The following is a 26355-nucleotide window of genomic DNA, read 5'->3' on the forward strand; positions in this document are numbered from 1 at the left end:
AAAAAAAAAAAAAAAGAATTCTTATAACTCAACAACAAATGAAAAATAATTCAATTAAAAAATAGATCCAATAAATATATACAAAGGGCCAATATCCATATGAAAAGATGCTCAACATCAATAGTCATTAAGGAAATTCAAATCAAACCCACAATATGATACTCTATTTCACACCAATAAGGATGGCTATAATTTAAAATAAATTTAAAAAAACAGAAAATAACAAGTGTTGGGAATGATATGAAAAAATATGATTCCACGTACATTGCTGGTGGGGCTTTAAAATGATGCTGACCACACCTATCTCACAGCTAACATCATAAGAGTGAAAGAATGAACAATTCCCTCTAAGAACAGAAACAAGAAGAGAAGCCCACTCTCATCATTTCTTTCTAAGACACTACTGGAAGTTCGAGCCAGGGCAATCAGGCAAGAAAATTAAAGAAAAGGCATCCACATTGGAAAGGAAGAAGTAAAACTATATTTGCAGATTATATAATCATGTATATAAAAAATTCTAAGGAATCAACTAAAAAAACTAATGGAACTAATGAAACAAGTTCATCAAGGTTGCAGGGTACAAGTGCAATATACAAAACTCGATTGCATTTCTATATGTATGTAATAATCCAAAATGAAATTAAGAAAACACTTCCATTTATAATGCCAACAAAAATAAAATACTTGCAAACAAATTTAACATAAGAGGTGTACTGTATCTGAAAACTACAAAACATTGTTCAAATTTTTAAAATATCTAAATAAATGAAAAGACATCCAAAGTGCATGGATTAGAAGACTATTTAATATTGTTTAGATGAGTAGCTAAATAATTTGTACTGAATAATTTGTTCGGTACATCTAAAATTGATCCAACATGAATTCAACACAATCTTTATCAAATCTGAGCTTATTTTTTTGCAGAAATGAACAAGATAATCTTAAAATTTATGCAGAAATTTAAGGAAATCAGGACAGCTAAAACAAAAAAACAAAACTGGAAGAGTCATGCTTTCTAATTACAAGTTCTATTATAAGGCTACCATAATTAAGACAGCAGGGTACTGGCATAAGGCTAGACAAATAGATCAATGGAATTAGAACTAAGAGTCTAGAAATAAATCCTTACATTTATGGTCAACTCATAAATTTTGACAAGGCTGCCAAGATCATTCAATGGGGAAAGAATAGTTTTTTCAACAAATGGAGCTAGGACAACTGAATAATCTCATGAAAAAGAATGAAGCTGAACCCTCCACCTCACACCACACACTAACATTAACTCAAAATGGATCATAAACCTATGTTTAAGAGGAAATAGCATAAATTCTAAAATAAAAAAAGAATATATAGGAGTATATATTTGTACCACTGGAGTAGGCAAAGATTTCTGAGGTATAATGAAAAGCATGTATAACTAAAGTAAATATAAATTTGACTTCACCTTTAAGAAAAAAAGAAAACACAGTGGGAGAAAAAACTGAAAACTGTTTATCTAATAAGAGGTTTGTATAAAGAATATATAAAGAACTCTTGCAACTCAATAATAAAAAGACAACCCAATATAAAATAAGAAAAGAAATTTAACAGACGTTGCTCCAAAGAAGACATACACATGAAATGGCCAATAAGCACAAAAAAAGAAGCTCAAAATCCTTAGCCATCAGGAAAATGCAAATCAAAACCACAGTGAGGTTATCATTTCATACTCACTAGAATGGTTACAATCAAAAGAACAGATAATAACAAGTACTGATGAGAATATGAAGAAGTTGGAAACATCATACACTGTTGATGGAAATGTAATGGTGAAGCTGCTTCAGGAAACAGTCTGAAGTTCTTCAAAAGGTTAAACAGAATTAGCATATGAGGCAGCAATTCCACTCCAGGTATATATATATACCCAAGAAATTTAAAACCCACCTTCAAACAAAATATTACTCATGAATATCCATAGCAGCAATATTCAGAATAGCCAAAAAGAAGAAATAACCTAACTATCTTCAACAGTTAAATGGATAAACAAAATGCGGCATACCCATACCAGAGATTACTAGGCAATAAAAAGGAACAAAGTACTAGTTCATGCAACAACAGGATGAACCTTGAAAATATCATGCTAAGTGAAAAAAGCCAAACAGAAAAGGTCACATATATTATATGACTACATTCATATGAAATGTCCAAAATGGACAAATCCTTTCAAATAGAAAGTAAATTAGTTGTTGCCAGTGGCTGGGTAAGGGGGCACTAGGGAGTGACTGCTAATGGTTACACAGGGTTTCTCTGGGGGTTGTTAAAATATTCTGGAATGAGCAGGGCACAGTGACTCATGCCTATAATCCCAGCACTTCGGGAGGCTAAGGCTGGCGAATTGCTTGCTCTGAACTCACAAGTTCGAGACCAGCCTAAGCAACATAGAGAAACCCCATCTCTACAAAAATTCCAAAAATTAGCAGTGTGTTGGTGGCTCGTGCCTGTAGTCATGGCTACTTAGGAAGCTGAAGCTGGAGAACAGCCTGAGCCCAGGAAGCAGATGCTACAGTGAGCCAAGATCCTGACACAGACTCTAGCCTGTGCAACAGAGGGAGACCCTGTCTCAAAAAAAAAAAAAAAATAATAAAAAAAAGAAAAAAAGGAAACAAAAAGTTCTGGAATTAGATAGTGGTTAATATGGTTTGGCTCTATGTCTCAACTCAAATCTCATCTTGAATTTTACTCCCATAATTCCCACATGTTGTGGGAGGGACCTAGTGGAAGATAATTTGAATAACGGGAGTGGCTTCCCCATACTGTTCTCATAGTAGCAAATAAGTCTCACAAGATCCGATGGTTTTATCAGGGGTTTCCGCTTTTGCATCTTCCTCATTTTCTCCTGCCACCACCATGGAAGAGGCGCCTTTCGCCTCCCGCCATGATTCTGAGGCCTCCCCAGCCATGTGGAATTGTTAGTCCAATTAGGCCTCTTTTTCTTCCCAATCTTGGGTAAGTTTTCATTAGCAGTGTGAAAACAGACTAATACAGTGGTAGTGGTTGAACAACTTTGCAAACATACCAATGTGAAATTACTATATAATACAGTTGTGAAAAATCAATGAGTCATATACTTTAAACGGATGAATTGCAGGGTATATGAATTACATCTGAAAGCTATTTTTAAAAAAACAAACTAAACACTCCCAGATAAAAACCACATTGTTAATGCTGTTTCTTTTTGTGTAGTGCAGTTGCTGATCATTTTTGTATTATTTTTTAATGCCCTATGTTTCACTGGCACGTGGTTTTCTACTGAACATGCATTATTTTAATAATTAAAAAAAAAAAAAAAAAACCTAAGTTTCCTGAAACCACAAAAAGATACATTAAACTATAGTGTTCTTTGCAAAAGACTAGGATTGTGACCTAATATCCAAGAACACAGTGAAGTTTTTCCATATATGATAAAAGAAAATAAATTAATACTTACTTTATTGCTTGTGCTCCTGGTCTTTGCACAATTAAGGTGCTAAATTCTTCTATTACAATATCTAACAGCTCTGGGTTTTGATGATTTTCTCTTAGAACTATAGACATACTTTTCAAGTGGACAAAAAACTTCACGGCTTCAAACTAGGGTATGTTCAGAAGAATAAAATGAAAAAAATATATATATATATTTATAAATACAACAAATAATCTTATTCTTATAGTCCATTCATTTCAAAAACCACCAAATACTTTAAGAACAACATTTTACCTCAAGAATCATCAGGTTAACACCAAAAAAAAGACAATATTTAGCCCTACCTTAGAAATAAAATAAATGCAATTATAGACCCACAAAAAGATCACAGAACAAGTTAGTAACATATATTTTTGAAAGGATTAAAAATAGACATATGTAACATTAAATTCCAAAGTATAAGGTTAGGCAGAGTGGTTCATGGCTATAATCCCAGCACATTGGGAAGCTGAGGCAGGCATATTGCTTGAGCTCAGCAGTTTACAACCAATATCAGCAACATGGTAAAACCCCACCTCTATTTCAAAAATACAAAAATGAGCCAGCATTAGGGCATATGCCTGTGGTCTCAGCTACTCAGGGGGCTGAGGTGAGAGGATTGCTTGAGGCCAGGTTAAAGCTGGCAGCAGAGATCACACCACTGTAGTTCAGCCTGGGTAACAGAGTGAGGCCCTATCTCCAAATAAATTAATGAATTCTAAGGTATAAGTCAAGAAAACATCTTACTGTTTTTGGCAAAGTTGGATCAACTGCTGTTTCACTATACCCAATTGCTTCATAGAGTAAGGCTTTTTCTTCAGGCGTCAACATTTCTTCAAGAACTACAAATCATAAAGAAGTGCTTTATGTTCTTAATAAAAATAATATAAAATTAACACAATTTATATTTCAAGAATGTGAAATTCACTTTCTTGAATGCTTTTAAGAAATTATAAACACTGACTGTTTGAATGGGGCTGGCAATTTTACAAGTAATTATCCAAAATATAAATTGCTAAATATATAAATGTAGCAACAGTAATTTATAATAATAAGCAAGAGCTAAAAAAAAATGGCTAACTATATTAGGCAATTAATAGCACTGTGCTGATCAACACACTTAGTATAAAAAGTCGGTAGTATCAGTATTGTAATTTTCTCTCATGTTACAGATTTTGTTAAAACTGAGGTTTAGTGCACTGAGATAACTTGCCAGAGACACACTGCTATCACACAGTGATAGCTCTAAAACATATACCTCAGTCACTAAAAGCTATGCTTAGGCTTTTGGTTAAAAATCAAGTCTTTCCAAGAAATAACTTCAATGAAAATTTACAATGGAGACCACTTTGGAATATTTATTTATTTATTACTGTGCTATATGCATTCACTAAATACTCAGGACATAAAGCTCTCTTGTAAGCACTAATAAGATTTTTAAAATTATTTATTTTTAAACTAATACATGTTCAACGTTTTAATAGTTTTATTTGCAATAACTTTATACATAACTACATAAATATACTTCAATACACTTTAATTATACAAAGAAATTGCAAAACTTTATTTTGACACCCAGTGATAAACTATACTGTAAAATAAAATGGACGTACTTCCAGGTTTAACATCTGCTTGCTGTTCATTAGTTTTTTGTTCTGACCATGACCATAGCCAGCCAAACCATCCTTTATTATCCTCTGGATCTTTTACTCCTTCTTTGTAAATTTTGTATCCAGCTTTCTTTACCTACAATAAATAAACTTTAAATAAATGACAAATTATCCTTTATTTAGCAACTGAAACAAATATAAGCAAGACATTTTGAGAACTTATCTCCTTGAGCAAAATGAATGTAAACAATATACACACTAATAACAGAACACAGTAACTGCAACATTAGCCAAACATAAGAATTTAGGAGTACCACATAGTTTTTCCACCATGCTTTAAGAAATGATGATTGATAAAAAGATAAACTGGCTTTTTACCTTCATAACTGAACATCTGAAAAGCCCAATTATTTAGAAAGATTTTTTTCCCCTAGAAATCTGTCTGATTTAAATGTATATGGCAAAATTATTAAACAATTTTCTTATAATTCTAAAAAGCATACTGAACCATTTTTCAGAAACAATATGTTACAGCAAAAGATTAATAATATCACGTCTCTCATATCTATATGGAATTCAATTATATTTTTACTAATTGAAAAGCCTAGAATTACCTCCACTTCTGCCTGCTGTCTAGCTATAGTAATATTAAAGACATCCAAGGTTTTTTCCAACTCCTGAAAAATAAAAACAAAAATGTGTTAACTTTACAAAAATAACTTTACATAAATAATTTAAGCACATAATCTATCAAACTGCCGCAATAAAGAAAAGATATAATAGGAAGCAAACAACAGAACATTCATCAATATAACACATATGTTAAATTCTGGGAAGCAATGCCTGAACAAATATCAGCATAGAAATGAGTAAACTAGGGAGTAATTTTTTGAAAAATAAAATCATAAGTCTTAAGTAGAACAACTTCAGGGATGAGTAGAATTGAGTGGGTAGAAAGATAAAGGAAGGCAGGTAGCATTTATGAGCACATATGTGGCTGTAAGAATAAGCATTAAATATAGAGAGGATAGGAAACACTGAATTAGTGCATAGTCAGATGGTAACATAGGAAAATGCGGTGGTGACACATAAAAGGCTTTGAAACCAACACAGAGAAGTTGGAATCAATGTAACAAACACTAGAGTTTTAAGGTTAAAAATGACAAAATGGGCTGGGCACGGTGGCTCTCGCCTGTAATCCCAGCACTTTGGGAGGCTGATACGGGCGGATCAAAAGGTCACAAGTTCAAGACCAGCCTTACCAACAAGATGAAACCCCGTCTCCACTAAAAATACAAAAATTAGCGGGGTATGGTGGCACATGCCTGTAATCCCAGCTACTCAGGAGGCTAAAGCATGAGAATCTCTTGAACCTGGGAGGCGGAGGTTGTGGTGAGCCAAGAACACACCACTGCATTCCAGCCTGGGGAACAGAGGGAGACTCTGTCTCATTCATAAATAAATAAATAAATACATGGCACAATGAACAGAAGTTTCAAGTTACTATTTGCATGAATCCAAATTCCTTCAGATTGAGAATAATCTCAAATTTCAAAAGCTCACAGAATTTCAACAAATCTTGTATTATCCAGCTGAAGTTAAGAAGTACAAAAATGTCTAAGTAAAAGAGATGAAAAGGTCAATAGAAATTAGAGTGAAAGACTGGAAGTATTAATCATTAAAGACCAATAAGGAGTTAGTTATGTAATACAAAACATTCAATAATTTTTTTTTAAATGCTAACCTCCAAAGACACGAGTAGTTCACCAGGTGGCTTCTTACTTGTTAACTTTTTTTTATACAGTTCTTTATATTGCTTCATTTTTTGCCTGTGTTTTCTAATATGGTTCCATGACCACATCCGTAATCTGGGGCAAACATTTACTTCAAGAATACCATGTATAGCATAAGCCCACCTAGTTAAAAAAAGAAAAACATTTAACATCCTCACATCAACAGTATGAAACATAACAGACATTGTTTCTACTTTAACAACATACATAACTATAATACAAAGATTAGGAAAATGATATATTATCTGAGTACTTCCTTTTTACCCAACCCAGTTTGCATTAATAATCCATTCAATATTAATCTTTCCTCTTTCCTAGAGTGAAAATAAGCAAAATCATTCCATTTTGTTATAGTTCTACACAAGAACTATTAAGGCAATAATTGGCAAATAATATTTTAGTCATTTGAATAACTAAAATAGTCAACTGAAAGAGTAATTGTAACTTCTAGAAACTAGGGAACAGTTTAAAAACTGAAATAATAAGACTTTTGAGTTTTAAAATGGGATTTTCCTGCATAGACTCCATAACATTTTTAGGTTTTAAAATACAGGTTTAATAATACTGGTTCATTGTATCTGATAGGGAAGTTGAGATGGGGGTGGGAGAGAGACAATGCAAGAAAACAAACCAGGATTTGTTTCTGTAATAATTCTAAATATACTGATCCATCTATAGTAAATAAAAACCATGGTATTCTAGTATCTCAAGTTGTAAATTGTGTCAGGAAGAATCCCTTAAATCAATTTCAATAACTCAATAAGTTAAAGCAGCTACATACATTTCTAGCTATAAATCATCAATTATGGTTTGTAACAGACCTTAAAAATAGTATATATCTTAAAGGTTATTTTTGAAGTTGAGAAATTTGTTTTTATATTTTTTTAATCTAAAAAAAAAAATGTCAAGGCATTTACCATTCTCTGGCATGGTGGTGAAGAGGCACGTCAGGTCTGAACTTCCTGTATGGCAGATTTTGGGTCATCATATCAACTGATTCAAGAAGCTCCATAATACTGAAATACTAAAGAACGGAAAATTAAAGCTCTTAAATGTATCACTTTTTTTTGTTCAACTGCTGAAGATAAAAGTTACAATACTGACTTTTTAGGAAAATGTTACCATATAACATCATGAATTTTCATAAAACATTTAAAATCTTAGTTTTGCTTTAATCAAACAATAATTCACAATTGAAAATTATGTTAAAGAAAATCACCTGTGACTTATTAAATTCAATTGCTATGTTATGTAACTCAACATCCAAGTTTATTTTGGGGGCAGAAAAGTCAAAATCAGATCGGCGATTCATCACAAGTTTGGCATTAGCAGATATGGGTCGAAATACTGAAAAATAATACAAATGAAAAAAAACTGAGTTATATTTCCAAAGTCTCAAGGCACTGAAGTGATAAAGTTGAAAATACTGATTTCCATTTATTTTATACCCTTTCTACAGTTCCCAGATGTTCACACTGCCATGATTTAGTCAGATGAACTATTCCTTAATTAGCAGAGAAGATTCTTTTATCTTTTGCCTAGCTATAATTCACTGTCTTCCATAAGGACAATAAAGGCAAAGTGAACTCCCACTCAAAACACCAAAAATTTTCTTAAGGAAAAAAAGTCCAATAAAACAGTTTTAATACAAGCACACAGTTTTATAGAAGGAGTGAACATTAGAAATGCTAAGAGGAAAAAAAAAAACATTATATTTAACACTGATTTCCATTATGTAATTTCTGAATTTCTGATCAATTTCTCTAGATCCACCTCTGTTCACTTTAATTGGTAAAAGGAGAGAGATGAAGAGTGAAAGTTTGTCCAGGATTACCTGCTTGGCTCAACCCATAATTTAAGATAAATTCTTCTCAACTCTTTGTGTTTGGTGTCAAAAAGAATAAGAACCATGCAGAGGAAGACCAGTGATAGCAAAATCTAGACAGAGATCAATCATTAAATCACAAGCTAATTTGTACATAAAGATGACATATTTCTTTTATTTTAATCATCTCTACAAACTAAGATTTAACTTCTTAAACATTACACATTCAAGAATTTTTTATTTGAATATAGATAAATGCTTAAAGTTCTTGTTCTTTTGTCTGCATTCCATCTTATATTGAAAAAAACAGAAAAAATAAATAAATAAATCTAGTGGCTGGTAATAGAAGTTATCCTGAACCTACAATTCATTGATCCGCCAACCTTTCTCTGCCCTTAACCTCTGCTTCACATCCTCAGTCCACCCCCACCTTGCTGGAGTTTCATCATCAGTTATTTTAATCATTCCTTTGCATTGACTCCTTAATTTCTTCTCACTTCTCAGTGTGGAGTAACCCACTTAACTCCACACATGCCCCTAAGGAACTGAACATGTTCACGGGTAAAAACATACTGCTGGATCTCGCTTTAATGTCATAAATCTCAAGTGCATCCTTAATGCTGCTGAGCAATCACACAACAGTCCTTTAGGCCAGGAATCAGCCAAATCCATGCCACAGCCTATTTCTGTAAAGTCAGTGAGCCAAAAATGATTTATACACTTTTAAAGTTGTTTAAAAGAAACAAAGAGGAATGTGTCAGGAATTGAATATAAAAAACAAAAAGAAACCCTTCATTCCCTCCAACAAGTATTCCAGTTATCAATTTATTACTTCTGAGCTCCAAATTTCTCCTTCATAGCCTGCTCTGAAAAATGATTTGGGGACCTTAAAATCAGTTCTTTTGAAGGCAGAGAATGCAGAGAAAAAAAATTTTTTTTCTTTTACCAGCTGGCATAATGTTAAGCTTTCTAAGTAGAGGACACTGGAGAGACACTGCAGGAGGAAAGAGTTATGCTGCCTGGTTCCAGTATGTTCATTCAATAGGCTTCTGCAAGAACATGGCTTCTCCCACACCCAGTTCCTACAGAACTGGTACCTTCTGCAGTGTCTGGTTCCTCCAGCATGCAGTTCTTCAGACCTGGCCTTTTCCAGTACATGGCAGCTAGAAGCAGCCAGATGCCAGCAACTTCCCCCAGTACCTTGCTAAGGCAGTTTTGTACTGAAGTGCATCCAGAGAGACACCCCTCCATGAGGCTCCCTAGAGGCAGATTTCCAGAAAGTTCCAGAGTGAAGTACCAACAGGTTTTGCTGGCACAGCGCCACATAGAATTTCCTGCCATTCATTAAGCCACGCTATGTCCTCTCCAACAAGGTCTACAACTCAGTCCTGAGGAAAGGGGCTCTCTATTTTGGACACCTCATCTTAGCCCTAGCGTAGGGGATATTTCTTCTGTCTATATTTCTATATTCTTTAGCATTTTAATGAGACAGTCCTTGTTACTCCAGTCTCTTCTTATAGTAATTACTTATGTTAAATTTGTCCTCCTCAAATTACTGAGTACTTTCTCATTGAACAATGATTGATACAGCAAAACATGACTTCAGGGCAAAGGAAAAATAAGTTGAATTTAAGAGTTGGCACAGGGAGAAGAGTCACTTGAGTAATCACAAAGGTATATAATACAGACAGAAAAGTATCACTGGGCTAAGAAAGGAAACACTTTCAGGAAGGATATTCTATGGTTAATGGTATCAGGCATGCCAATTCAAGAATTAAGTTATCTACTACCAATCAACTTTTATTAAGTGTCCTCGTGGTAGAAGAAATAGCACTAATTTTTTTTTTTTTTTGGTAGACAGGGAGTCTCGCTCTGTCACCCAGGCTGGAATGCAGTGGCACGATCTCAGCTCACTGCAACCTCTGCCTGCCAGGTTCCCAGGTGGCTCACGTTTGTAGTCCTAGCACTTTGGGAAGCCGAGGCTGGTGGACTGTCTGAGCTCAGGAGTTTGAGACCAGCCTGGGCAATACAGTAAAACTCCATCTCAACTAAAATACAAAAGAAATTAGCTGGGCATGGTGGCATGCACCTGTAGTCCCAGCTACTTGGGAGTCTGAGAAACAGCAATGATTTTTTGTTTTAGTAATTCATTTCTGATCGTAAAAGTAATACATGCTCATTTTAGAAAATTTGGAAATCACAAGAAAAGTATAAATAAGGAAAATTTTAAATGTACTGTGATCTTAGTATTTTTAAAAAGGCTGTACTAGCTAGCCTTATGAAACTGTATTTGCCATTTTGAAATGTTTTTATGAATATTACCCTAGTTGTTACTGAATAACCCTTAGAGGTTTACCATAATTTATTAACATCTTTTGTTGGACATTTTCCCCTATAGTTTTGAAATATAGTCAAAAGCTTCGCAACAATAAAATGTTAATAAAAAAATTTTTTGCTTTTGTACATAAACTATATATATTTAACTGTATACATATATATGCATATTGTATATACATAAAATATATTTAACTATATAAAAGAGAATTTAACATGAACTATCACAGTGATAGCAACAATGTTAATTTAAAATTTATACCAATTACTTTACCTTTTTTATCTTATAAAATGTACTTACCAAAATCATAACCTTCTGGAACAATATTTTCACTGACAATGCCATTCCTCAAGTTGTCCTATTAAAAGACAAATTGCTTTTATTTATATTCATGCCAATATTTCTTTTTTTGAGATGGAGTCTCCCTCCGTTGTCCAGGATAAATTACAGTGGTATGATCTTGGCTCACTGCACCCTCTGTCTCATGGGCTCAAGCAATTCTCCTGCCTTACCCTCCTGAGTGGCTGGGATTATAGGCATACACCACCATGCCCAGCTAATTTTTGTATTTTTAGTACAGACGGGGTTTTACCGTGTTGGCCAGACTGGTCTTGAACTCCTGACCTCAAGTGACCAACCCACATTGGCCTCCCAAAGTGCTGGGATTACAGGTGTGAGCCACTGCACCCAGCCACATTCAAGCCAATATGTCTTTATCCTAAAAAATCCTATTACCTGCAAAAGAAAAATGGTTCAAAGCAATTTTAAAAAACAATTCAAACTTAGGAGGACTTAGCTATGGCAAAATATTAAAGTAAACAATATCTCACTAAACTACTCTTAAAAAAGGATGTTTTAGGAACTACTTAGATTTGCAGGTATCATTGGGCGCAGTGGCTAACACCTGTAATCCCAGCACTTTGGGAGGCCAAGGCGGGTTGGTCACTTGAGGTCAGGAGTTCAAGACCAGCCTGGTCAACATGGTAATCCCAACACTTTGGAAGGCTGAGTTGGGAGGACTGCTTAAGGCCAGGAGTTTGAGACAAACTTGGGCAACAAAAAGTGAGACCCTGTCTCTACAAAAAAATTTTAAAATTAGCTGAGCATGGTGGCATGTGCCTATAGTTCTCACTACTCAAGAGGCTGAGGCAGGAAGGAGGATCGCTTGAGCCCAAAACTTAGAAACTGCAGTGAGTTATGATTGTGCCACTCCACTTCAGTCTGGGCAACAGAGCAAGACCCCATCTCAAAAAAAAAAAAAAGATACATGGGGATGTATTCATGTTTGTGTATAGTCACATCTTCACCTGTATCTATAAATTCTGTTAACAGATTTTGCCTAAATACTGACTACAATATGCTAGATAAATGACAATGAATTAAACCTCATGCAAAATATGATACCAACAAGTATATAAAAGCGTCTCAAAAAATTTACTTACCAAGGAGTCATCATAATCACTAAGATAAAACATCCGAGACTTCACATTCCAATAGGCAAAAAGGTTATCCAATCGGATTAGCTGAAAATAAAATTTATTAGACGTCTCATTTTCTTTGAAGAATTCTTAACATAAAGTATTTTCAGAAGTCTCAAATAATTAAGTGAGCCATATCACAGAGTTAAACAAATAAACACAATTCACATACATTCTTATCTATATATCATCATCTGGCTTTCCAAAATTCTCTTAAGTCCATGAGTTGACAAATACAGTATTTATTTATTTTACCTTACGAACTAGTTTCTCAGTTTCATCATGTAAACATGGAACCCAGTATTGATCAGTTGTCTGAAAAGGAAAAAAAAGAAGGGCAGTAAAAAGGTAAAAAGATCATTCCATTTGAAATGGCAGAGTGATAAATTATTATCTATCATAATGATTTATGCCTTTCCTGTGACATAAATCTGTTAGTATTTTTTGACTGATATGTCTTCAAAGGCATTTTCCTGGAATAATACGCCTTTAAAGACATATCACACAGTCAAAAAATACTAACAGACCACAATAAAGTATCTGCTTTCAAGGAAGGAGCTCATTGTGGGTCAGAGAAGCAAACAAAGAAAAAGGCAATTTCCAACAGGTAAGTGACACAGTATAAGTTAAGCACACAATTAATTGAGAGGACATGGCAGGGGCATCAAATTCAGGGGTGTGACGGATAAAGAGATCTTATATATAACCTAACATATAATGTGTAACTAAAAACTATTGATTCTAAAGTTGACAGGGAATATGATTCACAATAGGCAGAGCCCAAAGGTAGGCAAATATATGACACAGTCAGGCAACTGAAGTAGCTCAGTAAGCGAGAGAATATGGCAAAATAGAGAAAAAAGGTAAAACGAGGTATGTTGCCTACGGTAGGTTTAAAAAGAGTTTATAAGCTGTTTAAGGACAAAACTAAGAGCAATGTAAAGCCATTGAGGGGAATAAAGTGATCAGATCTTTATTTTAGAAAGACGGTTTTTGTTTCTATGTGGAGAACTGAATGGATAATTAGAACAGTAGTTCTCAAAGTTTAACATGCATTAGAATCATCTAGAGGAACGGTCCCCAACCTTTTTGGCACCAAGGACCAGTTTCACAGAAGTTAACTTTTCCATCAGAGGTACAACCTAGATCCCTGGAATGCACAGTTTACACTAAGGTTTGCGAGAATCCCAGGAGACTCGAATGCCACCTCTGATCTGAAAGAAGGTGGAGCTCAGGCAGTAATGTTCACTCTCAGCCCTTACCTCCTGCTCTGTGGCCCAGGAGCCCTGATCAAGAGGGCTTTAAAACACAGATTGCTACATCCAAATCCTAGAGTTTCCAACTGAATAGGTCTAGGCTGGCAGACAAGCTTCCAAAGGTGATGATTAGTAACTACTGTTGTCATGGTTACCAATGATCTTCACACTGCCAAATCCAATGGCTAATCTCCATTCTTATTTTTCAAATTAATGACAGTACTTGAATAACTTTTTCTTTTTTTTTTTTTTTTGAGACGGAGTTTCACTCATGTTACCCAGGCTGGAGTGCAATGGCGCGATCTCGGCTCATCGCAACCTCTGCCTCCTGGGTTCAGGCAGTTCTCCTGCCTCAGCCTCCTGAGTAGCTGGGATTACAGGCACGCACCACCATGCCCAGCTAATTTTTTGTATTTTTAGTAGAGACGGGGTTTCACCATGTTGACCAGGATGGTCTCGATCTCTTGACCTCGTGATCCACCCGCCTCGGCCTCCCAAAGTGCTGGGATTACAGGCTTGAGCCACCGCGCCCGGCCTTGAATAACTTTTTGAAGGGCTTTTTTCTTTTTTCCTTGCAGTGAAGCCACATTTCAAAAAGAAACTCTGGAGTCTCTCTGAGCCTGCTCTGGCTTGGGAGGGTGCCCAATTAAAAAATAATGATAAAATAAAAAAGAAATCATACACAAAACCCAATAAATATAACAAAACCATGTAATGAAATATGATACAGTGGTTAAACTGAATGAATTTTATTACATGTGGAAACACAGATAAATGTCAAAAACACCGGAAAGTGCAAAAGGGAACTTATAAAAAAGTCACGTAAAACGTGTGTAAACTTTTAAAATCTTACATTTTTAATAGATGTACTACATAAAAGTTTTTAAAACTTAGGTATTAATCTCTGGGGAAGGAGGGGAAGGTAGAAGTAGAAAACAAAAGGGATTCAAACCTTATCCATAACAGCTTATTCCTATAGAAATATTTAGGACGAAGCAAATAGGCCATTTTAATAGGCTCTTAACCGCCATCCATTCCAGAGGTGAGCATATGTTTCAAAATTCTCTATGTGCTCTTATATTTTTTAAATTCCTCAATTTCAAAAATTAAACAGGAAAACAGTATGCTACAATAATGGTATTGAAAAGAACTGACGGTTTATGTTTTTCAAGACTTATGAAAGTTTCAGATATGAACATTTATTACTTTTATTTTGTACTTACTCATTACAAATTTGGAAATGGATTTTTTTTTTAAAGTATGCAAAAGTATCTAACATCATAATTACCAATAACAGGACCTCATATTTCTGAATTTGATTTTCAACAATTTTTTGAAATGTGAATCTATATACCCTCGATTCCAATCCAATCAAGACCCTTTCTGCGCCCATTCTACACAGACACCTATTTCTGATGCCAGAATATACAAATAGCAGTAGATTAATTAACTACATTGCACAATTAAATATGGTTAAGATTCTCTTACAAACAAAATACCTGCATGCTGAGATTCTGAAGGGAAATACCAAATGACAGCGGTTTGTCTTGATTTGTGATCTAAAGAGGAAAGAAAGTAAAATTTACTCAGGTTTTTAGTAGTTAGACGAAATTCACTTTATAGAAAAGGCTGTCCAGGTGCAGTGACTCCTGCCTGTAATCCCAGCACTTTGGAAGGCCAAGGCAGGAGGACTGCTTGAGCCCTGAAGACCAGCTTGGGTAACATAATGAGACCCTGCCTCTACAAAAAAAAGTAAGAAAACTAGCCAGGCCTGGTGGGGTGTACCTGTAGTCCCAGCTACTGCAAGGTGGGTGGGTGAAGGTGAGGTGGGAGGATCACTTAAGCCAGGGAAGTCAAGGTTGCAGTGAGCCAGGATCAGGCAACTGCACTCCAGCCTGGCAAATGAGTGAGGCAATGGGGAAGGGAGGGGGAGGAGAAATGAGGAGGAGGAGGAGGAGGAGAAGAGGGGAGGGGAGGGGAGGGGAGGGGAGAAGGAAAGAGGAAGGAGGGAGGGAGGGAAGGAAAGAAGATGTTAATTTCTGGAAAGCAACTTATTTCAAATATTCAAAAACATTTTATTACTTTCCAGAAAAACTTTTATTCCTATATTTTTCCTAAAATAAATTAGAATACTAATTATTAACGTATTCATGTTACACAGAAATTACACATTTTCCACTTTACAAAAAATGTTTATTAGAAAAGACTAACAAAATAGGATTATAAAACAAATAATTACGTGGTTAAGAGAAAACAAATTACCTACTCAAGATCAAGGAATTATTTAAGACTAACTCCACTAACTCCTAGACCAGTACTCTATCCAGGAGGTAACTATATCATACTGTAAAGTATTTTAAAAATACATAACTGCTAAATTCGTAACTACCAAGGCATTTCCTTCATGATCTAACATTTGAACATTTTGGGAAAGTGTAAAATCAAGCACTCAACACTAAGGACTCCAAATTACAACTATAATTATAGAAAAGAAGGATCACGTCATGTTTAGGTCTGTGTATCCTCTTGGCATTTAACAGGTTGGCCATTAAAAAGTAGGTGTCTATAAACAGTAAAATAACTTACATACAAATAGAAAAACAAATATCACATATTAAAATACTTACATCATCTTCATAACGAATATGGATACTGGAAATTTTCACTTGAAGATTTTTTATGATCTGTGTAACTAATTTTTCTGCAAAAGTGTCCTGTTTTTCCGGCAGATGTTGTTCTACAATTACAAATATTCCTTTTTTTAACTTGAATGAAAAATATACTCTATAAATATCCACATATTGAAGTAACATACTTATGTAGCTTTGCTGAAATATACATATATATATTTGTAAACAGAACACTAATAGCCTGCTTTTCAAAGGTCTTTAAAAAGCAACTAAACATTTTTCAAAAAATAGTTTCTTGTTCCATGAGGCTAAAGCAGACCATTTAGAATTTGCGGGTGTTGAATTTTATAATTTCTGTTAAGCTATGCCTGAGTACAAAAAGACACAAACAAAAAAAAAGATTTTTAGGTAAGAATTATAATAGACTTAAATTACAAAATCTACTAACAGCAGCAAAGCAGATATCTCCCTTCAAATTAGTGATACCACCATTAAGTTGCCTGTGTATAGATGTATAAAACAGTTGAATATCCTCCTCCCCTAGTAAATACAAAATAGGAAATAATAAGATCTTCCTCCTCTCTCCTTTCTAACAAGGATGAAAGAAGTTCATCTATTTCATTTTCAGAAAACAGTATTAACTATCTCAAGTTCCATTACTTTTTAGAGAAATAAAAAGATTAAAGAATTGGCTCACAACTGTAATTTCAGCAGCTGTATTCCCAGCTACTTGGGAGGCTGAGGCAGGAAAATTGTTTGAATCTGGGAGGTGGAGGTTGCAGTGAGCCAAGATCACACTACTGCATTCCAGCCTGGGCAACAGAGTGAGACTTAATCTCAAAAATAATAATAATAATAATAATAATAATAATGATAATAAAGAAAGAATAAAGAATTGAGGTTCCTAATTTTTTTGAAATATGCCTTTGATAACCAGTTATTATCCTTTTTTCCCCTTTAAAAATGCCAATGAAAGCTATATTCTTTTTTATTTCTACTTCCACTCTTCTTTTCATATCTCTAGTCCTGTATAGAAATTATATATGTATAAATCTATCTTTTCCCCTAATTGCCTACTACTCTCTAATTCAGCTGGCCCAGGAGGCGTTAGATAAAGGAAAGTTGAAGATATTAATCATATGTACCTCAAATATACCAGTTAAATAAATATATATACATAGAAAGAGATTATAGAATTAAGTAGACAATAGAATACAAGCTCTTACAGAGGATCATATTTCAATCTCTGAATCTCACTACTACCTAATAAAATCCTTTTCTTTTATAATTTCATTTAGTCATTCAATTAAATGTTAAATCTTTCTTTCCCTACCCAACAGCTTCCTCCTGACTTCCTTATGCAGCTTAGATTCCATGATATATTATTTTACCAACACCTTAAATTCCTTTACTCTTTTTTCTCATATTCCTCTGTCAATAAAGCACCAATCCTAAATAAAACCAACTATCAATTTTTTTACATGAAAAGCATACCAATGCCTGTGTCTTGTAAGGTAACAAAATGAAACACAAGATGAGTTTAAAACAAACAACAATATTTAAAACAAACAAACAAAAAAACAAGTCATAGAACCCTGGGAAGATTCAGAAACTGGAAACGCCACCAAACAAAAAAATAACAAAGAAGGAATATGGGGAGAGACTAAGATCACACAAGAACTGATTTAAACCTGTATAATGAGCAGTTAAGTTAGGTCCCCTCCTTCTCCCAGCCCAATATCCAAGTAACATCCCTTTCTCACCCTACTAAGAAAACAAGAGTTTATTCTAGAGAAAATGGCCCTAACAGGATCCAAATTCTGTACGTGGAAGAATAGAGAGAGCCCAATACCAAAACAAGGATGTTAAGTAAAAGCCTACATAATAAACAGTCATACCCAAAGCCACTTTCACTTATTTATATATAATTAAAACATTTATATATAGCCATGATACTATACACAATAAATTCTGATTTAACCAAAAATATGATATAACGGTACAGAGAGGATGAAAAAACAGGGTCAATCTTCATGGTACATCATAAAGGATGTGTGTGTGTATATATATATATTAGACATATTGTATATATTATATGTCATATATATGCCAATAAAACACAAGTTTAAAATATGTAATGTTATTAATTATGTTATAAAAATATGTTATATATAACATACATGTGGTTATATATCTGTTATATGTTGTATATAACATGTTTATATATATAATATCTAAATAAATCAAGAAACAGAGGTGTGAGCATCATATATAGCAATACGGGAGCAGGCCTGGGTCAGGAACATTTCTTAATATGGGCCCTATAATACTGCTTAGCTTTTAAAGCTATGTATAAAATAAAAATAATTTTTAAAAAGAAAAAGCCTAGGAGACTTAGGAAAGAGGACTGGAGGTAAGGATAAATGACTACACATCATATAAAGTAACTGTTACAGAGAAAAAAACAGAATTACAAGAGATATTGCCAAGAATTACATGTTAAATCTCTATTAATGTTTGCCAACAAGCAAAATATTTATTAGTTAAGCTTATTTTTTATTACAAGAAAATCAATGCATTTCAGAGACAGTAAAGTCAGTAAACATTTTTTTAAGACGGTTAGCTATTAAGTGAATGACAGAGGAGAAGAAGATAAACAGATGACCAGGTTAGGAAGATAACTTCATGTTTCAAGATAAAGAAGAGGCTACAGTGTATCTACATGCCTAGGTGAAGGACCCACTAGGTGAGAGTATAAAAAGTAGCTGGCAATAAGGATCAGTGAACAGGTGAAAGCAATTAGATTTCTGCAGGACACCACTTTCAATAATGGAAAAGGTGTTGCAGTAATGGAACATATGGTCTAAGTTGAATTGGAAAATATGTGAAGTCAGAGGGTAAATAAACAGATAGCGGCAAATAGAAATATATCAAGAAACTAAGTATCTCCAAAAGGGCGAAGGACTGATATAAGAAGAATAGAAAAGCAAAGGCTAGAAAGTGAAGAAACTACACTTGATAAAATTATTGTTATCATTAAAAACTGACCTTACCGAGTACGTGTGTGTATACATACATATGATGTAAACTAAATAATAAAAATAAGCTAGACATATTTTTGCCTTAAGATAAGGTTCCAGATAGCAAAATTTCCATACACAAAACAAAGCACACAAATCACATTAAAATTCCCCATGCAGTGAGATTCTTCCATATTTGTTAAATAATCTCAGCATCTCCAGGGAAAAATAAATATTCAATTATGATAAATATTCAGGTCTTTTCCACTTTTCTTATTACCATTGTTATTTACTGTTTTCTTTACCTTGATCAACTACTTTTTGTTTTGCTTCTTCTATTCTTTTCAGTTCATGTTGCTTTGCTTCCATGAGTTGTTTTTCTTCTTTTAAAGGATCATATTTTATTCCTACAGGAAGATTAAAAATAATCATAATCACCTTAAATTGAAATATAGTCATTCCAAAAAAATCCTTTAAAATAATCATTAATTGGCTGGGCACAGTGGTTTGCCGGGTGAGGTGGTTCACACCTGTAATCCCAGCACTTTGGGAGGGCGAGACGGGTGAATCATGAGGTCAGCAGTTCAAGACCAGCCTGCCCAATATGGTGGAACCCCATCTCTACTAAAAATACAAAAAATTAACTGGGTATAGTGGCGGGCACCTGTAATCCCAACTACTCAGAAGGCTGAGGCAAGAATGATCACTTGAACCCGGGAGGCAGATGTTGCAGTGAGCTGAGATCATGCCACTGCACACCTGCCCGGGTGACAGTTCCAGACTCTGCCTCAAAAGTAAATAAACAAACAATAATCATTAATTCAAAGTCTCCAAAAATGTAGAATAAAAACCAATTTAATTTGAATTAACAAACATCAAATTTAAATATTAAAATCTCAAAAAATTACCCAAAAGTATTTTTTAATATAAAGATTTTTCCATCCATAAAAAAGAGTAACTTAAATTATAATTTTTTAAATTTAACTTACTAGAAGAAGGCACTATGAGTAAATAAATTTCTTCCAATACAGCTTCAACAGGTAGAGTATAAAGGTTTTTCCATGGAATTGTAAGTTTAAGATTACCTACATTTTTTGGGGGGGGAAAAAAAAAAAGGACAAAAATATTATTCATTCAACCTACATCTATGATTAGTCTATTTTCTGTCAAGCATTAGAAGAGATAATGAAGTGGCCTTTTTGTCCTTAAGAGCTTCATCACTTTACTGAAAACTATTTTACAGCCAAAAACAACACGTGTTTGTTGTCATGATTTGAAATTATTGTATTTATAACAGTATTTTTGGAAAACCCAGATTATATTCTAAATATTTACAAGTTTCTATTTATAGTTCTCTGTACCATAAACAAACCAATATTCTTCTTCCTTTAACCAATAATCCTTATTCTCATAACTTTGAATTTCCCCAATTCTTACTTTAAACCTCCATATGTATTTTTTTAATACCTCAAGATGGTAAATTAGACCAGGTGTGGTGGCTCATACCAGGAATCCTAGCACTCTGGGAAGATAAGGCAGGTAGGTCACTTGAACCCAGGAGTTCAAGACCAGCCTGGGCAACATGGGAAATAAAAACTACAAAAATTAGGCAGGCATGACATCATGTGCCTGTAGTCCCAGTTACTTGGGAGGCTGAGGTGGGAGGATCTTGAGCCCAGGAAGTTGGGGCTACAGTAAACCATGATCATATCACTGCACTCCAGCCTGGGTGATACAGTGAGACCTGTACCTCCCCACCAAAGAAAAATAAATTATATACTTTAAATAAGCGTGTGTATGTATATTTTTCATGATGTGTATGTGTGTTACATACATATGTATATATGTACAGGAATTGATATACATACACACGTGGCAATAATCATACATATAAACTATATATGAAAAATTATACATACAATAATAAAACATCTTGGGTAATATTTGAAAATTATGCAAACTAATGAAAATACCCTCAGACAATCAAATAGCAAAGTTTTTTTTTTTTTTTTTTTTTTTTAACGCATAAGGGTTCTTGAACTACAAAAACATTATGTATGGGGCTTCTTATACTACTCACTCTAGTTTTGTATATTGAGAATGTTTTTATAATAGAAGAGTTTTAAAATATTTTAAAATTGTCTAAATGGTATGAGTTTCTAGATTTATAAACAGTTGTCATAATTGTATAAGGAACAGATTATTAAATACACTATGTTGCTAAAACTGGTTAGTAATTGGGAAATTTTTTTTAAATCTACTTAGATCCATCTCATATTTTATAAACTCCATGTTTAGAAAACTTCAAACTGAGAAAAAGATTTCATCATACAATATCACTTCAGAGAAAATGAACTATCTAATTTCTTTTTTATATTTTTTGTAGAGATACGGTCTCACTATGTTGCCCAGGCTGGTCTCAAATTCCTGGCCTCATGCAAATCTCTTGCCTTTGCCTTCCAAAGCACCGGGATTACAGGTGTCAGCCACCCTTCCCAGCCTCTACACTATCTGATTTCTAAAAGGGGAATAACTTTCTACGTTTTTAAATCAGAGAACATGGTGATCATTTCAAATTTCTGTAGAGACCAAAAATATAAGCAAAATGAAATAAACAGATTAGGAAAAAACCGTAACAAATTTGACACAATTTATTTATAAATGTACCAACAGACTGCTTAAATATACACAGTAATACTCCAAAAAAAAGCAAATGAACAGAAGGACAAAGAGCAATGACAAAACTGTATAAATAATAAACACATATTAACAGTGTGCCATTTTCACCGCCAAATCTTTTTTTTTTAAAAAAACAAACTTGACGAGGAGCAGTGGCTCACATCTGTAACCCAGCACTTTGAGAGGCTGTGGTAGGAGTATCACTTGAGTCCAGGAGTTCAAGATCAGCCTGGGCAACATGGTAAAACCCTGTCTCTACAAAAAATACAAAAATTAGCCAGGCATGGTGGTATACACCTGTAGTCCCAGTTACTTGGTAGGCTGAGGTGGGAGGACTACTTGAACCAGGAAGGCATTGGTTGCAGTGAGCCGAGACTGCACCACTACACTCCAGCCTGGGTGACAGAGAGAGCGCTGTCTCAAAAAACAAACAAACAAACCTTTTTTTTCCTTCCCTTATAAAATGTAGACTCCTTGTAGAAAATTTGGCAAAATCCGAAAAATACACAGATGTAATTCCAAAAACCTTCCATAAAAGACAATTTCTTTTACAATATGTACATGTGTATTTATATTTGATATACATGTAATTCTGCATTCTAAATGAGGAAAGCTTTGAAAGATCAATACACAATAATAGCAAGGGGACAATACATTCGTGTAAAACTGACTGTACTACTGTACCATTCATTTGAAAACATGTACTTCTTTCATACAACAAATTGTGCCCCAGTATAAATGCCAGGTAATGTGCTAAAGTGGTGAGGATACGTTAACAATTAAACCCACTTCTTCTCAAGAAACTCAAGTGTCTACTAGAAGGGGGGAAAAAACAGTGATTTTTTAAAAAGACAGATGCTATGACAGAGGTATACAACACCTTAAATGATTCTCAAAATTAGGTTTAGTTCAGTGTACTTTCTACTATCTTATCACTGAAAATTATCTTACTATCATTTTTAAACAAGGTTAGGCAAGAAAAAAGAAGGCAGGCAGATTCTAAAGAAAATAGGTCTATCTACTTTCCTGACATATTTTTTGATTGTTCTTGAATTGAGGTTAAATTTAAATACACTGAAATACAACAATCATCACTGTAAAATTCAATGACCTTTGGTAAAAGTTTAAAAGTTACATAAAAATATGTATTGTAATATTCTTGTACCAACTGAAAAATGAAATTATTCTACAATATCCAAATATGCATTCACTGGATTATTATGGTACAGAATAAATGAGACCAAATCAACTCAGATTACAAGAAATCCTTTATACACACTAATGAAATAAAACATAAAACTGTAAAAATAGTATAATTACAAATCTTTCAATATATATGAACTTACAAGTATTTAAAATGTACACATGTAAATAATCCGAAATCTGAAAAAACTAAAATGTTAGGGGGATTAAAAAAAATGGGTGACATTCTCCCCCTCTAACTCATGCTAAAATGTCTTTAAAAGGTGGGGTTGGGGAGGTTAGAATTTTATACTCTCAGTAACATATAATAATGAAAACTTTCTATGGTATATTGTCTAACGCCAACCGTAACTACACACAATTATGAAGACCTTTATCACGTAATTAATGACAGCTTTCAGAATACCTTGATCCCCAAGTCACACCAGTATAGCTTCAATAACAATTTATATTTCATACGGTAAAAACTATATAACAAAAACATCTCAAAGTCCCAAATTAAGACACTATTATCTTGCACAATATTTAAACCAGTAAAACTGTAACACAAGAAACATGACACACAAGTTTTTATTTAACATGTTAAAACTTCAAATTCCAATCATTTCCTGCTCAACCAGTATATTTAAGATATAAACAATAAACACTGGTAAAATCATAACAAACAACAAAAAGCACAGTATTTTCTGAAAACATACAGAAACTTGCAGAGCAGAAATTAGGTTTTAAGTTGGCCCCTAGTCACAGGGCCTGGATGATCCAGAACCTATTCTTTACTCAATGTATCCAACATTAATCGGAATATAGCAGTGGTAACTAGTCAGAAACCTAAGAAACTGAAATAGTTAAGATCCTTTGGCTCTCAATTAACTCAATTTACCACCTAATGAGATATGTAATTTATTAGGTTATTAAATACTGGGTAAGGGATATATGAATTGAAAAATATTTTTAAGCTACACGACGAAGCTCTACTGAGACAAAAACACATGATCATTTTTAATTGATGCTCGGAAACATGAAAAATATCACATAATAGAAATATTAGGCAAATTATTCTGGTTGCATGTCCAAGAAGGAGGATATTCCAATAATAAATGTGGCTTACCTATATGACCAACTTTAACTTTAAATGGTACATCCAGTTGACTCTACAAAAAAAAATTTTATATATACACAAAACATTAGTAGATAGAGAGTTTAACAATACAAATGAATACTTTTTACTTCCAAAAGTTATTTCAAGGGATTTTTTAAAATAAATGTATACATTTTCCTTACATCAACATTTACTTAAATGTATAAACATATAATTGCAATATTATTATCAAATCCATAAAATTCAGGGAAGCTGCTCTTTTTATAATAATTGGGGATAAAGGTCTATAGTAAAAATGACCACAAAACCTACTCATATCAAATCATTACTGATTTTATATTATTTTAAGAAAAAGAGGCCGGGCGCGGTGGCTCAAGCCTGTAATCCCAGCACTTTGGGAGGCCGAGGCGGGTGGATCACGAGGTCAAGAGATCGAGACCATCCTGGTCAACATGGTGAAACCCCGTCTCTATTAAAAATACAAAAAATTAGCTGGGCATGGTGGTGCGTGCCTGTAATCCCAGCTATTCAGGAGGCTGAGGCAGGAGAATTGCCTGAACCCAGGAGGCGGAGGTTGCGGTGAGCCGAGATCGCGCCATTGCACTCCAGCCTGGGTAACATGAGTGAAACTCCACCTCAAAAAAAAAAAAAAAAAAAAAAAAAAAAAAAGAAAAAGAAGTGGCCATTAAAATGTCAGTTTGTGCTTTTAGGGACATTAAAACTCTATTTTGCAAAATATGCATTTTGTAAAAAATACTTTCAAAAACATTCTCCCTAATCAAAGAACAGCCTTTTAAATAAATGGTGCTAGGAAAACTAGATATCCACTTGCAAAAACATGAAACTGAACCCTTATCCTATACCATATACAAAAACTCAAATGGATCAAAGATCTAAACCTAAGAGCTAAAACTATGAAACCCTTAGAAGAAAACATAAGGGAAAATCTTCATGACATTAGATTCGGTAATGACTTCTTGGATACCACAATAAAAGCACAAGCAATTAAAAAAATAAATGAACTGTCTCTATCAAATTAAAAACTTTTCAGCTACTCAGCAGGCTAAAGGAGAAAAATGGCTTGAGCCTAGGAGCTGAACACTGCAGTAAGCTATCATCACACACTGTACTCCAGCCTGGGTGACAGAGCATGAGGCTGTCTTTAAAAAAAAAAAAAAGAAAGAAAACAAGTTAAAAAATCAAAATAAAAACATCCATATTTTTTGTATGTTTGGTTTTGTTTTGTTTTGAGACAGTCTCACTCTGCTGCACAAGCTAGAGTGCAGCAGCAAGATCTCTGCTCACTACAACCTCCATCTCCCCGGTTTTCAAAATTTACATTTTGCAAAAATTATCTACAAAAAATGCTCTCAAATTTAAATAATTGAAGGTGGCAAACTGAATCAGGAAGAAGTATACATAATTAAATGCAATAACTTTACAAATTTTTCATAGTCTAAACCTACCAGAGCATTTTCTTTAATTTGAAGATTCTTGAGGGCCACAGCTCCTAAAAGAGATTTAAAAAAAAATTGAAACAATCAAATATTTTTCATTTTAAAAAGTTACTAAGTATGCTTCATTCCTGATACTCAGGAAAAATATATAAATAATGTACCTAACAGATAATATAATCTACCGATGATCTCATTATCTCACCTTCATTTTTATACATAGTCTAAGATTGTATGCCTAACCAAATCTTCACTTATTGTAACTTCTGACCTCTGCAATTGTAGCTCAATGTTAATATGTACAAACATTTTAATCAGAATTATACAAACAATATGAATCTAACAAAGTAGCATGACACAAGATCAATATGCAAAAAGTAAACTACATTTAAATATACTTGCAATAAACCGCTGGGGAAAAAATTATTTAATGCAAAAATCAGTGATCCCCAAGATATTTAAATAAAAACTTCCCAAATTCAAATAAAAAAA

At 33.8% G+C, this 26355-nt stretch overlaps 1 protein-coding gene and 1 long non-coding RNA gene across 4 annotated transcripts in view; one reads left to right on the forward strand and one right to left on the reverse strand.

Moving 5' to 3' along the window:
* The window catches only part of VPS13A (vacuolar protein sorting 13 homolog A), a 242787-nt gene that overhangs the window by 189352 nt on the left and 27080 nt on the right, over window positions 1–26355 (reverse strand). For all 3 annotated transcript variants that reach the window (XM_032290653.1, XM_032290654.1, XM_032290655.1), the window contains exons 2-17: window positions 25876–25919; window positions 24419–24461; window positions 20418–20513; window positions 19734–19835; window positions 16406–16515; window positions 15278–15337; window positions 12778–12837; window positions 12487–12567; window positions 11345–11402; window positions 8104–8231; window positions 7802–7908; window positions 6836–7007; window positions 5706–5768; window positions 5095–5227; window positions 4229–4323; window positions 3467–3609 (exon numbers count right to left, since the gene is read on the reverse strand). In XM_032290653.1, the coding sequence (XP_032146544.1) occupies window positions 3467–3609; window positions 4229–4323; window positions 5095–5227; window positions 5706–5768; window positions 6836–7007; window positions 7802–7908; window positions 8104–8231; window positions 11345–11402; window positions 12487–12567; window positions 12778–12837; window positions 15278–15337; window positions 16406–16515; window positions 19734–19835; window positions 20418–20513; window positions 24419–24461; window positions 25876–25919 (1495 nt within the window). The remainder of the gene's footprint in view (window positions 1–3466; window positions 3610–4228; window positions 4324–5094; window positions 5228–5705; window positions 5769–6835; window positions 7008–7801; window positions 7909–8103; window positions 8232–11344; window positions 11403–12486; window positions 12568–12777; window positions 12838–15277; window positions 15338–16405; window positions 16516–19733; window positions 19836–20417; window positions 20514–24418; window positions 24462–25875; window positions 25920–26355) is intronic.
* On the forward strand, window positions 10265–25937 carry LOC116559663. The gene is made up of 3 exons (XR_004272562.1): window positions 10265–10344; window positions 13762–13765; window positions 25927–25937. It is a non-coding gene; the product is annotated as an uncharacterized LOC116559663 (long non-coding RNA).

This window comes from Sapajus apella, unplaced genomic scaffold (assembly GCF_009761245.1).
Source record: "Sapajus apella isolate SASKATOON/1434 unplaced genomic scaffold, GSC_monkey_1.0 scaffold24, whole genome shotgun sequence".
In the NCBI taxonomy this organism is placed as follows: Eukaryota; Metazoa; Chordata; class Mammalia; order Primates; family Cebidae; genus Sapajus; species Sapajus apella.